Source organism: Lipophrys pholis, assembly GCF_963383615.2.
Source record: "Lipophrys pholis genome assembly, chromosome: 10".
Classification (NCBI taxonomy): Eukaryota; Metazoa; Chordata; class Actinopteri; order Blenniiformes; family Blenniidae; genus Lipophrys; species Lipophrys pholis.
In genome coordinates this window covers 20,614,399-20,632,952 of record NC_137640.1, presented here as the reverse complement: position 1 = coordinate 20,632,952, position 18,554 = coordinate 20,614,399, and the positions used below count along the sequence as shown (strand labels likewise).

General features: G+C 39.0%; 1 protein-coding gene across 1 annotated transcript in view; it reads left to right on the top strand.

Moving 5' to 3' along the window:
- Positions 1-1,164: 1,164 nt before the first annotated feature.
- LOC308115616 (contactin-associated protein-like 4) overlaps positions 1,165-18,554 on the top strand; it is a gene marked incomplete at both ends in the record, with an annotated part of 108,741 nt that continues 91,351 nt past the window's right edge. Inside the window, one exon of the mRNA XM_080473209.1 lies at positions 1,165-1,249. Within this exon, the coding sequence (XP_080329335.1) occupies positions 1,165-1,249 (85 nt within the window). The remainder of the gene's footprint in view (positions 1,250-18,554) is intronic.

Here is an 18,554-nt window from a genome sequence, read left to right as displayed (position 1 = left end):
AACACCAATGAGAGCCTATACGTTGAATATTTTACTTGCTCTTGGCTACTACCCCTGACTTATTGACTTGCACTTTGATTGGATCCACAACAGACAATTTCAGAACATTTTAGAATGTACATTTGATTAGATTTTTTTTTTCTCTTCTCCATGGTTTAATGGGCCCATGAGTATTGCATTATAATTACATTTTGCACTGTTCAAATAAGTGTTCAAAAGTAAAAAAACAAAAAAAACAATAACTGCCTATACCTGTGTCCACTGGTTACTGCTATTACTCTTAGCTCCTACGAACACAGGTAGTGACATGTATGTACATACATACTCAGAAGTGGGTTAAAAGCAAACATACATTTCAAAGTTTACCTGCCACAGCCACACAGACTCAACCAAAGTGAGTCTTAAGAAGATGAGACACTGTAAGCAAATTTGAAATCACTGAACCTATGGGTGAGTACAAAAACAAAATTAAGTTATTTGAGTTTAGTAATATAAACAACGGATGCCAGTCATTATTTAAAGCTTTCAGTAGAAGCTTGATGTGGTTGTATTTTGTCTCTTGCTGTTTGGCTCCATTATAAAGTTTTAATTTGGGAACACCCACTATTTTATAACCCCCTATAGGTTTATATTGTGCATCTGGATGCATTCATGGAAATAGTCAAAGCTCTATTGATCTCAGATCATCATGACCTTTATCACACAGCTGCATTTCACTTAAAATAAATAAAGAAATAAAAAGCCACCTGCGCTGGAGTGAAACCAAACTTGCGGAGTTCCCTGAGCTCCTTTAGTCTCAGTGAGAGAGCTGAACTCGGACCTGCGGCAGTCTCTTAAAATCCCCCTTCCTCTTTTTCCTCGATTCACACTTCTTCCTCCACCACTTAACGGAGGCTCTCCGGCGGGAGATCGTCTTCTCTCCCCCGCAGGATCCCTGCTTGGATCTGCACGCACTGTGGCGGCAGGGCTACTGCAGCGCGGCGCGGCACGGCGCGGTGCGGCGCACCGGAGCGGAGCGGAGCGGAGCGGAGCGGCACTGGAGGAGAGCGGAGCAGAGAAGCGCACAGGAGAGGACAAGAGGAGGAGGAGAGGAGAAAGGACGGACTGTCACCCCCACCTCTCCAACTGGCGGGATTATACTCAGCGCCAGCCCGTCGCTTCAATATGCCTGTGGGGACTAAAGGACTCTCTGGGATTACCGCGCTGATCGCCTGGTTGCTGCTGGATTCCTGTGGGACAGGTGGAGAAGGTGAGCGGCTCTGTGCGCTTCAGGCGCTGCCTGCCTGGGACATTCAGAGGCTTGTTTGGTTGAAAGGGACCCCCATAGTCAAATATTACACTGAAACATCACTTAGCTGTAAGGACATTTACCAAACCACTGGAGGCACACCGTGTCGCTGCAGACACACTGCATTCAGAATTCTCAGCAACTAAGTTGGATTGGACGAGCACAATTACAAAACAAAAAAAAGAAAACAACAAAACTTTAAATTCTACTCTTTTCTACAAATTACCCGCAATTGTAAAAATCCCAAACCTAAAACAGATCAGTTATATTTCAATCACAAAGTGTTTGCACTTCAGAACAAATTAAATGTCCTAAAATACCATTTTCCAGAATTACATTTCACAAAGACATTAAACAGTAAAAAACACCACACTGGAGATAATGCACTTTTCCAAAAAAAAAAAAAAAAAAAAGACATCTTAATTTTTGCTTAAAGTAAAACTGATGATTGATTCAGACAGGCCATGATATCTGTTTTTAATGTTGCCTTGCCAATATTTTCAAGAGCATCCACTTTTCACTCAGCAGCCGGGGGGGGGGGGGGGGGGGGGGGGGGGGGGGGGGGGGGTTGAGGCTGCAGCTGCAAGTGGATTTTGATCTACGCTGCGACCTGTTTCCCCAGTTTGGGGCTGAAGAGGCAGCTCCTGCGGTTTATTCAGTGAATTAAACAGTTGGCTGGGTCTGATCCGACCACCACGGGGTCTTGTTTTGGAAGAGAGCGTGCATCCTCTGGGGGTTTATGGCTGTCGAGTTATAAGATATACTGAATCCCACAAGTTCTCTTCTTTTTTTTTTAGCTTTTCCAGCATTTGATGTTCCGTGAGAGCGATTGAGAGAAGAGGTGACTTTCCATGGTCTATCTGCACAGGAGGATGCTGCTTCTCTTGCTGATGCTTCTTTGACTGTGATTTGATCCTTCGAAAAGACCCTGAAATGTGGGTTTTGGTATAGGGATAGTCTAGAAGATAAACCACTGGAAACTGCTTATTTCAGTTATTTGAGGGAAATTGTTTCAAGAAAAAAAACAAAAACCTATTTCTGCAGTTACAGAGTCTCTGTATGTATATGAGATTAGTTAATTTTCTCACCAGAGATATGAAAGAATCATGGAGCTAAATGGTTCATTTAACTGTAAAGAAATTACCCTAATATGCCACAACTATTCAGTAGTTGGAGGCACAAAGACAGTGAATATTTTTACTTGCAATTACACTGAATTGTTGTTGTTTTTTTTTACAAGAATGTTGCAAAAAATCCTGCCAAAATTTGGATAAAAAAATGTCCCAGAATTTGAATGCATGTCATGCAACCACCATAAGGCAACTGGTTCTTAAATACAGGCTCTTTTTTTCCCTGTATATCAGACATCAAAGTGGAGCTCATGAAAAAGAGCAGAAACTGCTGGATGTGGATTCCAACCTGGATTAATACCAAACTGACAGGCCGAAGCCACCTTTTCCTTTATTTAAATTTCTGTTTGCAAACACTCAGCTTAGAAGGGTTTCAAGGTGGGATTGAAACATCTGGAACAAATATCTGCCATTAGATTTTTCAGCAGAAAAAAATAAAAGTTGTATGATTGTAGGTTGAAAATTGAAATGGCTGTTTTGTTAGGCAGGCTGTTGTGAAATCGTGAGCCGCTGGAATATTTTGATATATTTTGCGAACATTTATAAATTCTGTGTGCAATCCATTGCAGCCTAGTAAGTCAGAGGCATATCACGAATGTACAGATCAGAAGGTTTTCCCACACATGTAAATGTTCAGGTTTGGGGTATTCAGGTTGAAGTTGTTGGAGAGAAAGATGAGCTGGGGGGAAGATAGGAAAAAGGGGCGTCGATAGCCACTGTGTTTTCTTGGTTGTATTGATTTAGAAAGCCAACAGCTTTACAAAAACTGTGTTGATATTATTGACTGAAATTGGCTCAAAGTCAAATGCAATTGATTGCCTCAGACACAACAATCATCTGGTACATAATCACCAAGGGACAAACAGAAATCAGGCGTCTTTTCTGTGACAATACATTGTGGTTTTTTTTGTTTCTTTGTTTCTGTGTTGTAATCAGTTTGAGTCTTTATCATCCACATAACAACCTGTCCTCTGGCCAAATTGTGCTTCCTAAGCAATATAAAACTGGTATGGCTCAGTGAAGAACTGTCATATTATTCACACTTTGTACAAGGAAGATGAGAAGTTTCCCCTCGTCACATTCATCATCTTCTGCAATACTCTTCTCTGTCTTCGTCAATTAATATACATAGCTGTTCACGCTTTTTCGTGCTTGCTCTCCCACATGTTTTAGCTGAAGCTGTTACATCAGAAGTGCCTCCAGGCGGTTAAACAGCTTTATGCACTTAGCGGTCGCCTGCCATCGTAACTGTTTTTCAAGAAACTAACTTTCTGAAACACAATTCATATGTGGTTAACACCGAGAGTGCTCCGGTTGGTGTACCTATCTGCTGAATCTCTTTTTTGTTTTGTTTACACATCTATTTATGTAACCTTTCAAAACAGCTGTAAATGCATCGCTGTTATTATGTGGTCTGACGGCTCACCCCAAAATTTACTGTTGTGATTTGAGTGCAGTGCTTTTTTTTTTTTATTCACCGTAATGTATTTCCATAGTATTTATAGAGAAGAACCCATTCCCATACCTCATAGAGCAGCTAAGTTTCCACAAACTTAGAATTGAGATTTAATTATTTATTAAACTGACTGTTGGAAAACAGTGGCAACTATTGCACTGAACCTCTATTATGGTAACTTGAATTAAGCACATTAACTTCATTAAAATGTTAGAGTTTGGTAAGATTTAAGTCCAAAACTTCTTTAAGTTCAGTGAAAAAAAATAATGTTGTGCTCTCTCTTTCACTGTCCACTCAATCAAATCGTTGGATTTGGGGCTTGGTATGGGGTTAAATCACAGAACTACCACTGGTGTACAGGGTCACTTGTTGAACACCAGCGCAGACCGAAACCTGTTAAAACAATGCCTACAATGTTGAAGTCATAAGCTTTGTACTCCAAGCCATTTACTGTGCTGTCTGTTTATATGAATTTAACATGACCACAGAACTGCTTTGAAATGGACCAAACCTAAAAGAAAAAAAATTAAAAGAGCTTTTTTTTTGGTTGAACTGAATCCAAGATAGATAGAATCAGGACCGTCACCCTTCTCCACACATTCTGCTTATCCCTTTTTCCATTGAGAACCACTTTACTACAAGAAGCATCACACAAACGTGCTCCATTCAAAAATGAGAAAGAAAACACAGTTTTGTCCTCAGAGTGGATATTGCACTGGCAGTAGTGGGAGGGTAAATTTGGGAGTGTTTCATTTCTCATGTGGCTCACACTGTGGGCTCCGGCTCTCCCCTTGTTTGAGTGTTTAACTATCTGAGGTTGAGGTGCGGGGCAGGGGTTGCAAGGGGGACTTAAGGGTGTTATTATTTTCTGAGTGAAGGAAATTTATCACCTGTAGTCTGCAGACAGACAGAGAAAACAGTTGACTAAAACTAAAAAAAAAGTGCTGAAAGAAAAAGTGATTTAAATTTGAGCCAAGCTTCCTGCTTCTTATGCGTACAGCCTTCTCTCTCTCTCTCTCTCTCTCTCTCTCTCTCTCTCTCTCTCTCTCTCTCTCTCTCTGTCTCTACATCATCACAGTTTATTACTTTTCAATGAGCTGGTGGTTTGCACTGTGAGAACACAACCCTCTGAATGAAATCACTTCGATACGAAGGTGTGAGGAATTTTCCAGGAAACCTTTAACTGTCTTTTATGCTTAAGGAGATGGTGTGATGGTGTGACCAGACCGTCACCAGTGTGAGAATAGAGCAAACCAGTGGACGATGAACGACCCTCAGTTTTGGTGTCATGTGTTTAGCAGGAGTGCAGTCATGAAGAGGTTTTGATTAAGTCAAGGTTACATAAAGGTGGTTGTGCCAGCCTGGAGCTGCCAGTCATGAATTTAGATTTAATAATCCAGGGACAAGTAGTTAAGCGATAAAAGTGACAGAGAACTGCAGTCCATCCATCTGCCTTTGTGACCTGAGGGATTTTGTGTTTGCCCAAGGCCAGCTCCCCGGCGGACGTCTGCCTCCCTAAAAACAGACTCATTCATCAAATGGCCCCGTCATTATATCAGATGACTTGTTATCGGCCCAAGAATCAGCCACATTCTGCTGGAGTCACTATTCACTGTCACCCCCTGAAGCAGCAAGAAAATAGAAACTCCAGGCGTCAGCTATTGACAGAATGCATCGTGTGCTAACGCTGAGTGACACATTCAACTGTAAATTATTCGCCTGTTTCTGACTGCCTGTAGGTGCCAAAGCATTTCACTCACTATCCAGTTTTCTTTCTCAGACTGCAAGGGATATCTTTGATCAGAATGAAGTCTCTTGGGGGAATTGTGTTGCTGGTGGAAAGTTCAGAACGTTGTCAAAAAAGGAAGATCCCTTAATGAGGAAATATGCACGTCTTTACTGGAAATACTGTGGTGCTGGATGGCTTCAAAACTGTTGTATAGCCGGATTAAACAAAAAGAATAAATCTAAGCACACTTTGTTATGAATTCAAAGCTTTCAGTCATATCGTCACTAACAGATGGAGTTTGCTTGCTTGTCGGCGAGTTGTAGATGTTCATTTCCTCTGAGTAGTTTAAGGACCCTTCATGTGTCTTGGCTCGGTTCCATAACAAACCCGCTTGGTCGAAACGATCTGATGTGATCAAAAAGTTTCTCAACAGCAATGAGATGAACCATGTGGCAAGATTGTTCTGTCAGCCGCTTTTTCTAAATAAAACAAACAACGTTGATCCCTAAAAAAAATTTTTCCCCCCTTAATCAGAAGCTTTTAGGAACAAAAGATTTTTTCCGTATGCTCGACACAGTACGAATGACGCGGAAGCAGAGTAGTGGCAGCTCAGTACCTTTGACTGCAAAAGATTTAAAAAAATGTATTTACACTGACTTATTTTTGACCCCAACAATTATCCTCTCATTAGTTTTTAATTGAATATTAGATGCTGCATGCCACCTATAGGGAGGTCCCAAGACTTTTGAATGTCACAGTCACGCATAAATTAGTGATGGAGCCCACATGATTGTCAGTGCTTATATCAAACTCAACATTTTCACAGCAAAGAATATTTTGTTCTTCAATGAAAAATGTGAATGATGTACAGATATCCAAACATCTGTCAACATTTTGGAAATGAAAAATTAGATAGATCATATGTCCATAGAATTAGTCCCGCCTGTGTGGATTCTGCATGTAGAATTCCTCAGCTTCTTGGAAAGGAAATCTCTACTCCCTGCTTCAGCATTGGAACGCGTCGGGATGAGTCATAGAATTACAAACCAATCAGAGGCCACCTTTCAAAAGGTATATACCATGTGGTATCAAGTGACCAATCACGTTGCTCGTTACTGGGCGTAATGCAAAACCGGAAGTCAGTTGCGAGTTGTGTACTCAGGACTATAATTCGCTATATTTTGTCAAAAAAAAAATTGGATTTAGACAAAATTAGATGGTGAGTCATATTTTAGTCCACCTGGTACAACTGCATCTAAAATTCACACTTACAAAGATATTGTTTGCCCTTTTTGGGATGACTCTCCAGCTTTTGAAGAGCAAAATGCTAAACAGTCCACAAAGAACCACAACATGCTGCTAAAGGTGGCTGTGGCTCAGTTGGTAGAGCAGGTCGTCGTTCGATCCCAATGTTAGTGGCTTGATCCCCAATCTTGCCTTGTCCATATGTGAAAGTGTCCCTGTTCAAGACTCTGAACCCCAAATTGCTCCCAAAGGGGATTGAGCACATTGCTTGGCAGCTGTCACCGGTGTATGAGTGTCTGTGTGAATCAGTGACTAACAGTGAAAAAGGCTTTGACACTGCAGAAGTGTTGAATACAGGCTAAGTAGACTAAAGTTCCTCTACCAGAATCCACACGGGAGAAATGAAAAATGTAGGACCCACTTTTAGTTGTTGATGTGCATCTCTAATACGTTGCCATTACTTTTCGGAAGAAAATTCATCATCACGATCATACAAACACGTATTTACAGCATTTAAATTTTGCGTAACTTCCACCGGTTTGTTGACATCTCGGTGTCACTGAAACTCCCGAAGATTCCCGAGGCGTTGTGTGAACAAGATGCCGTTTTTAAACTCAATTTCAATCTCAAACTATTCTCGTGGCTTGAATGAGAAAGTTTGGATTTTTTTTTTCAGGCTGAATCGGACAAATGTTGATATTTTTGCTTGAGCTGCCACGATGCCATCTTTGATCTCCCAGAAACCCTTGCGGCTGGTTTCTCACAATGACTTCAGTTTGGGAAATATAAACAGTTTGATGGCTACAAATTCCGGTTTGTTTGTACACATATTGACTTTGGTGTGTGATCAATTTAGGCAACTGCAGGTTATAAATTTGTGGAAATGAGTGTAAAGATCTTGTTTTCGTGTACTGGTTTATTCTCTGTGCAGAAATTGAGACCTTTCATGGGAAGTATATTTTTTAAATAGATTTCTTTATTGTAGATTAACTTTAAGTGCATTTATTTTCACATTTTACAGTTTTTTTTATTGATAAAATAAGATGCAATGTCAACAACCAACTGAATGAAATTTGGCTCACTTGGTTAAGTGGATTGTCTTCCAGTCCAAAGATCAATTAGTTTGATCTTATATCTTGCTCTGTTCATATAATCACAGTATCCAATGAACATCATCTACCGTGCCTTTTCAGTATGAGTGTGTGACTGAGGCTGCTTTAGCGATAATATGTGCTTCATCAGTGAAGTTCATTTAAACTGTTTTATAAATGCAAATACGATTACTCATGACACCTCCTGATTGTGGATTCAAAACTGTTGAAGCGAGTTAGAGGTTTATGCGATTCGATGTTTCTTTATGTTGCCAGGAGTCTCTTACGCCAAAAGTGACACGAATCTCATTAGATGCACACGAAGGCAAAAAGTGACATTTATTAGTAAAAAGGTGTTTGGTTAAAAGTTCACGCCAAGACAAACGTTCTAAGGAAAATGGCGGAGAGAATTTGAAGGATTTCCATAAGTGCTGTAGAGTAAGAAAGCAGAGGGAATGAGTAATGTGCTGAAAAAGTGGAGGAGTTTGGTTCAGTGCCCTGTGTGGACATTCATTGCCTGTGAACCTCCGTCTTTTAGCCACGCAGTGACACTCCCAGCTCCTTCTCTCATTTCACCCATCACTGACTTTTCTTTGTGAGTGCGTGTGCGTGTTGTCAGATTCATTCGGCTGACGCCGCTCGTTGCAACTTGACTCTGGGCTGCACAGCAACACAGGTTTCACCAATAATGCACAGCTCCCTGTTTCCCATTCCTTTATTGCCACCTGTGGGCCTGTGACATGTTACTGAGATTGTTTCTAGTGAATCTACATAATTACTCACTTTTGAGGTAAGCATTATCTTGTTCCCTATAATGACTGAAAATGTAAACTGGATGATTTAGAGTTGGAATAAAATCGGTGTGATTATTGCTGATGGGGAAAGACTGTCCGGCTTTTTTTTTTAAACATTCATTTGTAAGAAAAAGTGTTTTTTAGTTGTGAATCCAAAATAATTACACTTTCCTTGAGCTGACTCCAACATGGAGAAATCTATTTATTTATTAAATATAACTTATTTAGTATATAGGTTTATATTGGCACAATGAGAGATGTGCACCTTGTAGTAGCATTAAGGTAAATAGGTTTACCTTAATTTACCTTGTGAAATTTACCTTTTAACTCAACCATCTACACATTTGCCATCCAATTGTGACGTTGTCAGTTAAAATTATAATGTTAGCAGTTTTGCAATAATAAATCTGAGTAAATGGTCTTAGGATAAGTTTTTATTGTTTGCGTTTTTGTTTAATAGCAGGCTGAAACAATGTAAATTGCCTTTTTTTTTTCATACACTGACTTGCAGCACCAGCAGTCTGTCACATTAAACCCATCTACACTTTACCGCCATAGAAACAGCTTCAATTAAAAGAGTGGGCACAACGTATGGAGAAACCTTGGGTTCAGTATTTTGCATAAGGAGACTTAAAAACACTGACTTGGTGAAATTGGCATCAAACCTGTTCTGTTGGTGGAAGACCCGCTCTACCAACAGAAAGAGAAGACAAATGTAAGAATTATAATCAAACATATGGAAAAGAAAAACTAACTTTTGAACTACATTGAAATGTATTTGCTTACATTTTAATTATGTATGCTGTATTATACACATTAAACAAGAAGCATGTTTTTACATACTGAAGCAAAAATTCAACCCAATAATATCATCATGGCAGCTGGACTTGCTTTATATATCCATGTTATATGATAGGATATAAAATGACTGAAAATCCTCACTGAGATTTGTAGATTTATATATCTGCAGTCCAAACTTCCAAAATGATTAAAGCAGTGCACTTTGTTTGCCAGCAGAATTTTAACTTCAGTATCACTCCTTCTTAAGTGTTACAGGATCACAGATGTTACCCAGCTTTCTGTAAAAAAGTAAATGTATCTGCATTATTTGTACAGACAGACAAACAAACAGACAGACTCAATAGAGTAAAGACAGTTATCCATAATGAAAATGTATAATATATATAATTTATAAAATGAGATTTTTGATCATTGTTATTGTTGTTTGGGTGTTCTGTTCCGTGGTACAACTTCAGGGCATCATTAATTTGGTTGACCTTAATTAACTCGCAAAGAAATGTGATTGGAGACAACAGTCAACAGCATATGTCAACCTTTATTGGTGCAGGAGCAACAAAATTCGATTACACTTAAAGTCTTCTCACACTGCTCGACATCAATGTGTCTAAATAGCAACTGGCTGTGGATCTGCAAATGAAGTGGAAATATGCTCACAAAGCAGACGGAAGCTATAAAAAAAAGTTGTCAAAGTCTCATTTTACAAATCTCACAAGTAAGATTAAGAAATTAAAGTCAAATATAAATGTGATGACCACAACTGGAAGAGTAAGCGAAACCATGAGATGATCTTTATAGTAATTTGACGGAGAGACACAGGAAAATGAGAAATGTGAACAGAATCTAAAAGAAAACCTGATTTGAGCTCTCATCACACTTGATAAATGCAAAACAACATCTGGATCAACCACAGTGGTTTTGGAAACAAGTTCTGTGAACAGATGACATTCAAATTGATCTCTTTGGGGTTTCAGATATGCTGCTTTGATGTTTGTGGTATAAGAAACATTGCAATGATCGGTTAGAGGGATGAATAGATTCCAGTGAAAACCTTGGATGTACAAACTGTAGATGTTGTACTGGCAGGCAAAAGCACAGCACTGAAAAGAACATGAAGTGTATAAATGAGACTCTGGTGTACAAGAAATGTGGAAACCTTATTTGGGGTTGATCATTAAAAGAACTGTTGTGGAGGACTTGTGGGAAAAATATTTGCACAACTGGTGACCTTAAAGGGCCTTTTCCTTTCAGCCCCCATTTTTTAATCGGTCAAACAAAATCAACATCACGCACTAATAATCGTCGACTCTTTTTTGACCCTTCCTGGCTGCCGTTACATGACAGTTGCTATATTTCTAGCTGGAGGAGAAGGGTATGCAAATTCCGGCTTGAAATGATCCGAACTCAGTCCAAATGGCTGCAACCATGCAAAAGATTTGTAGTAAATAAATAAATAAATAAATAAACAGACAAAAAAACAAGCTTAGTTTGGGCGAGTTATTTTCTTTAAAATTTTTTAAATAAAACAACAACAAACATGAACAAGTTGTGAAGGAAAAAATACAATTCTTCAACATTTTCTTTGATACTCAGCATTTCTCAGCACAGGCAACGGTTTGGGATTCAAACATCCTTGAGGGCCAGAGAGGTTTGGTTCTGCAGTGACACCCACAGAAACTGTCCAACACACAAACACAACTAAATGTGATCCAGAAAGAGTTGGATGCTATATTTTAATGTAAAACTTTAAAGGCACAATGATTTTACGATCAGGATGTCACATAGTAAAATAGTTACCAGGAATGTATCATTACTTTTAATAATTTCGTCAATGTAAATGTCATTCATTCATTCATTCATTGTAAAACCTTCCCCAGTGAATACAAAGAAAATATCAACTACCAACAAAAAAGCTATGAGCCTTCAAGCAAATAGTCAACAATTCACTCAATTACTTAAAAATTAGTCACTGAAAGTTTTCTTTCTGCAGAGTGAGCCAACACTAGCTGCTTGTGGCAAAAGGAAAGTAAGTAGTAAAGCATAATGAAACAAAGCTTGAGTGACTATTTCTTAACAATTTGACGTCCTGTCCTTTTAAAGAGACTCTACAGTGAGTATGCAGACGTTTGTGATTAAGTGCCTTTTTCTTCAATGAAAAAACAAAAAAACATAAATAACTCAATAATAATAATAATAATAATAATAATAAATAACAATAATAATATGCCCATCACTTTCCCACATCTCCCTCCTTGCTCATTAATAGAAGTGATGTAACCTGCAGTAATTCTCTCTGTGTCTTTTTGTTTCAAATGCTTCTAATCGTTTCTGCTCTGAGTTTCAGCTCTCAGCATGTGCTCTTATGTGACGAGGGTTAAACCTCTGATAAATGTGTTAATTGCTGCTTTGTTGCAGTGCAGGCTGCTATTAATCATCATTTAATTTGCTGATTAGCTCTGCCTCCCATGAAGCACCGCATTAATGTAGTTATCATGGAATAAATGGCACCATTTGCTTTTCTTACTATTTCAGCGTTAATTATATTGGGGAGAAGAGTTTATCCTCAACACCATTGTGGACATAATAAAAATGTCACAACTCAAGAGGCCTTGATGTTGAGAGTCAGTAGAATTACCCGGTGTGTTGATAATAGACAGACAAGGACCTGCAAAAGAGGAACAGACATTTCTCTCAGTGTGAGCAGTCAGATGGCAGAGATGTTCAGCTGAGCTGTCAGACTGTCGGCCCCCGGTCTGCAGCCAAAGTTGGCACAGCGTTTTCGACAGTCTCTGCCAAACTGCACCATCAGGCCAACTATTAGCTGGCTTACAAACCCTCAATATAGTGATAATCATGATGACACAACTGAATAACTTCATTCACAACTTAGAAAGAGAGTGGAGAGTGAGAAATTGAGATGTACGTTTAAGGATTAAGGTTTCGAGAAAAAAAAAAAAAACAAGAAAAAAAACAAACACTACTACAGTCAGAGCTCAGTAGGTGATTAACCTGAACATGACTTGCTGAGGAAATTAAAGTGATTAAAGTAATTTAGAAGCAATACTTCTGCAATTCCATGCTAAACAAAGGGGACTTTTTAGCGTGTCTTTGGGCCCCACAGTTTGCTGACTGATGTTCACCGACAGTCACTGTGTACAAATACATAGATGACTCAAAATAATCTGCATTCAGCCTTTACATTATTTTACTAACAATATGGTTTAGGAACAAGATCCGAAAAAATATCTGGCAGTCTTACGAGTCTCAAATATCTTCAAAAAACGAGTTGGCAGATGTAACTGCACAATAACAATGACAGGCCTTGTATTACTACAGTCAGTGTGAGCAGATTACAATGTGATCAGTTGAATTCTATGAGTGTTAAATTCATGTTGAAGATACTTCACTATGCCTGTAAAGATTCTCATTCATCCAAGTCTGGTAAATCTAATTACTTACGAACACAGCTTTAGTCCCTTAAAGTTTCTTTGAGCCAAAATACCAGATGATAAATGTAAACAGCATCTTTTTCACAATGACAAAACCTGCCCCCGCTTCAGGTTGACTCGTTTGACTGCACGTCTCCTTGAATGAAAATTTGCAAGTACTTGCTACACCGTCCTTCTTTGGTGGGAATACCAAGTCAAGGTAATCAGAATAAGGCTGCAGGAATACAAACAACAACGCACCTTGACAACTTTGGCCGAGAGTAAAACCCAGACACAGATTTGGAAGAGGCCATATTTCACTGACATACAAAAATGGCCTTTCATCAAATAAAATTAGTGGCTGAAGCGCAACATGCCAAGTTACACAGCTGCTAATTAGCCTCAAGTAGGGAATCGTAATCCTTCTTTGAGTTATTCAGTACAGTACAGGACATCAACTTTTCACTTTGGCGACACCTGGAACTAGCTGAATCTTTTAATGTTGTGGATTTATTTTACTCATCAGAAGACTCCTCCAAAAGAAATAATATAAAGCTATTATCTCCAGCATGCTGATCTAGGGTGTTTTGTAGCTATGGAACAGGCAGCAGAGTAAACTCATCTTTTGAACATCGCATTGGAGATTTCTGTAATCCTGATGACTGAAGGTCCTTAGTGCAACACACTCAGCTGTGAGCTGCTCCAGGTCTACCACTTTACAAAGCAACACTCTACGCATACGTGTGAGCAAAAGATAAAAATGATTGAAAAGATGATTGAAAATGTTTAGCATTGGCTAAATTGCCCCTTTCTCCAGAGATAGCTGTAATCTTACCAGCATGTCTACCATCTTGAGCAAGCATACCACAGACAATCCCAACCAATCATCAATGGAGATGCACAAAAACCCGTTCCGTCCAATCCCGGCATACACTTTCAATGACAAAATGATATGATGAGACGTCACAAACAGTGGAGCATGTCAGTCAGATGTCTCCATTTGTGCCAACACAGTTCTGCACAGGAGGCAGATTTAAAGTCATTTAGTCATGCTGAGACTTTCACTGCTCAGCACCTGAACGTTGGAGCCCAAGAGAGTCGCTGTAAGAACTACGCCTGACTTGTTCTCATTACAACCTCAGCCTGAAGTGTCTGCCCAACACTTTTCTTCTTCTCATGTCTGTTCTCTTGAATGTGTGTGATCAGAAAGCATCTCTGCTTTTGTTTGGATTTTCTTCTTCTGACCCCTCAAGTTTAAGTGCATCACCTTCTCAAAAACCTCAATAGCAACACATTCAGAGACTGAAGATGAATCTCATACTTTAGATTTCCCAAAACAAGAGGCAAATAATAAGGGTCTGAAAACAAACTCATTTTCATTGTTATTTACAATGATAAATCAGGAAGACATTTTCATTCATATCTTATAGAATAGATTTTTGTGTGTGTGTGTGTGTGTTGAAAATGTGTTGGTTATGGTTTATTTAGATATCACCTTTTGAGTTTTCAGAGTTTGTCACTGGCAGGCGGAGATTTGTGATGTGGCCCCTCTTAGTTTCAGTCACACATATTAATTGTGATAAAACTTTTTTGGGCGACACTATGTTGGTAAAGGGTGAGAGGTTTATAAAAGACATTAACAAACAGACCAAAAACATGAACAGCTGTTTTCTGCACAAACAAGTAGCACAGGGGCTCATTATCCTGCTAACTGACAAGCAGAGATCGAATAAGGCTGGCAGAGTTTAACAGCTTGACACTGAAATAGTGTGTTTTTTACTCTATTTTGTTGATATAAAGGATGCTTATTGGTATTCAGCATATTTGGCTCTCCTCTCATGTTTCTGGGTAGAACACTATGTCACTAAAATGGTCAAGTGGCATATGTGCTGCAGATGGATTGAAGAGGCTATCTTTTTTTTTTTTTTTTTTTTTATCTCAGAGGGGCAATTTGTTGCACAGTCAGCAGTCCACCAAACAGCCATCAACCAACAACAATAAACAAGCAATACAAGAGAACAGAAAATCCCCCCAAAATCACAGTGGATAGACTTTCTGTCTTTGTTATTGTTATTCCTTTAATTGATTTGCACAGTACACTCGCAGCATCGGCAGTGTTATCGTGAGACTTACATCAACATCAACTGAATATACAATGTGCTGCTTTGCGAAAGACAGTACTGTCTATAGCAATTGTTATGAATTAACCATAAACCATGAAACTAATTGAAACTAGGGGAAATAGGAGTCACCATTAAACTCAGTATTACTTTTGAGATGTGGGATCAGGCTGGAACCTGGCCACTTTTTCCTGATATACTGAAATCATATTATCATATCATGTAACACAGATGTATGTAGGAGAATCTACTGCGCAAACAGTAAACAATCTTTGCAAAGGAAGATATCCCCTTTGCATGCAAAATGCCCTCAAACAAGCATAGGGCTGTGATGACCCATTTTATACACTTGCAACTGCCCAGCAATTACCTAGATCTCAAGTTGACTTTTGAGATGCTGGAGGTGGGGACATTGGGGTATGGCTCTCCACCTACAGTTTTCAACTTGTCTCCTAGACTTTAACATTAAAGTACAAGAGCAATAATAGTTGTTGACAGCTCTCCCTGCTATAGCTGCTGGCTCTAACATTAATTAACTTCAAATATTACATAATGTGCCTACATGGTCTTTGTGTCAGTTTTAATTTACATAGATTCCATGTTGCTGTTATTCACACAAATAGCTGCTGTCGGTACATTTCATCAAGGTAAACTTCCAAATTACCTTTGAAGCCTTTTTCATTCAAACTCTGTCAGGTTTCAATGTACCGAAAGATGAGAAAGCTGCTTTTTTTATACTATTTACCTGGGTTGTGGATTAGTTGCAACAGAATCTTAAGTAAGAAATATCTGTTTTATGAAATACCTTCCAATATACAAGGGTCAATGTGCTGAAGGAAATATGTGGTTTTTCTAAAAAACATTTTCTGATTTTTTTTTAATGGCTGCTACCTTTAGCCAAGTCTCCCTTGATATTTTAAGTTCATTGAGCTCTCCTGGTAAAATAGTTTACCAGGAAACTGTAAAAGAAACATGTGTTTTAAGTAACTGCCTAGCTCAAAGGCCTTTAAGATGAGAGGTGAAACTAAAGGAGCAAGTAGTTCTGTTCATCTGTTCTTTTTCAAGCATGCTTTATTTTCTGTAATATTTTCTCCTCAGAATCAGAATCACCTAAATATGTATTCTTTATGAAGCAGTGAATGAATATAATGTAAATGCAATACAGATACATTATAAATTTAAAAGTAAGCTATAATAAACAACTATAAATGTAACACATATATTGTGATGGCAGATTTTCATGTGATGCATGAGAGTTAACCATTTTACTTGAATTTGTTCTGTTTGTTTGTGAAGTCGCTTTAATAATGGAACAATATATTTTACTCTTTCTGCAATAACATTAATTCAGCAGAGGAGATGATGCATCGATTCCTACATCCTCTGTGTAGTGCAGCCTGCCTGTGCAGCAAGTTTAATGAATTAAGCCTCTAAACAAAGTATTTTCTTGAGCAGGGAAGTGAATATTTTATCGTTTTGAATATAATTGGTTTTTAATAGATTTCGTTTCCATTTACCTGACAAAATCAACACTGGAGATATTGTACATTTGTGGGAAAGTTTTAGTGTAGGTTGAGCAATGCTCGGAGACAGATGACATTCACACTTTCCTGCATGCAAGATACTGTACGCTATGATGGACACCAAAGGGTTCCTTGTAGATTTATCTGTCTCAAAATGCAGCGTAGGACCTGAGTCTCAATAGAGATGCATTGACAAACTAAAGTGCTGAAATATAAGAGTGGAGTTGAACTGAGTAGACTGAGACGGATATGAGAAGCTATTCAAAACTGCCAGCAGCCTCAGATAATGGAAATCGCTCTGTGCTTGAAATGTGATGGAGTGTTGTTGACAAAGTAAATCTTTTTGTAGAGAGATGGAACTGTTCACTTGCTCTTTTCTAGGAGTTGAAAACCTTTTCAAATGAAAGAGTTTAGATTACATCTACTCAGTATTTATTTATAGAGCCAACATAACTGTAAAAGGACTTCACCCCTGTACTCTGTGCACGTGCATGTGTGTGTGTGTGTGTGTGTGTGTGTGTGTGTGTGTGTGTGTGTGTGTGTGTGTGTGTGTGTGTGTGTGTGTGTGTGTGTGTGTGTGTGTGTGTGTGTGTGTGTGTGTGTGTGTGTTTTTTATGGTTTCAGCAGTCTCAAAGCATTTTATATAATCAGTCACATTGACCTACTCACAGGTCAGTTGTTGCAGAGCAGCCCGTTAAGGTGCTCAATCACCTCTAAGATCAACATGGGCTTTGGGCTCACCCACTGACTGTTTTACCACAGGGACAGGCAGACGTGGAGATCAAACAGCAACCACCAAGACTGAAAGACAGATCTTACACCAACTTAAGTTATGGAACACACACGCACGTCTTTTTATCTACCTGATAGGTGGATGTTTTAGGAAATAGTTTCCCCGTGGATAAAAGACAAGTGCTTTAACTGCTTTAATCAGAGGACAAATAACCACACTCAGCTCAGTTCTTTGCTGAGGGACCTTTTTTTTCTTTCTTTTGCATTGACTAACTGACAGACATTTTCACTGCAGTCTTTTTTGTTTATTTCCCTTTTTTATGGTGTTCATTTGACACACAAAGTGCTGCAACACAGTCACTAAAAGATGACATTCATATTCGATTTATATAAATCTGATTTATGTTTCAGAAAAATCAACTTATAAATGTTTAAGCAGCTCTCATTGTTAAATTCACAACTCGATGACATTATTGGGGATATGAATGATGAGGATTGTGATGATGCTGCCAACCAGTAATGAGGGATTTTTACTATCTTTGTATTCTTATATAATATTGGTTCCTTACTTTGAAATCCTTAAATCCTAATATGTCACTATAGTGAATGACTGTGAATCAGAATGTGGGTGGAGGACCAAAAAGAAGTGCAGGGGCAAACTGAGGTCGATGTTTGATGCTTTCCAGAAAAGCCAATACGGAACAGTGTGATTAGAGAGTTGACCATGAAATAAAACTGTGAAATTAACTAAACAACAACGCGACATCGTCTGAAATGTATGAAATGATATTCAGAGTCTGAAACGTAGCAAAGTTTCCGGAGCTCCTGAGGGGTGCGGACTGGGAACAGGTTGACGATGAGGTCGATAGCAGTAAGGGAAAAGCCCTCCGCAGGCTTACGGCATATTAAGCAGAGGCCTTTTGGGGTCAGGCGGGATGCTGACATGTTGAACACAGCATGAGGGGACCAAGCCCTGTGATTCCCAAAGTGGAAGGTGCGCCACCTAGGGGGGCATGGAGTTATTGCATGGGGTGGCGCCGCTGATGACTAGTGTGCTTGCTACAGTAAACTTAATTGAAAACCTGAAACGTTAAAGTCCACATTTTTAAGCCCACATTTTTTTTATGTAGTCTGTGTAGAGGTGGGCTGTAGCCACACACCGATTTCCTTTATACAGTGGGTCTAGTTTGATTTTACAAAGCCGATGTTGAGGTTTGTTT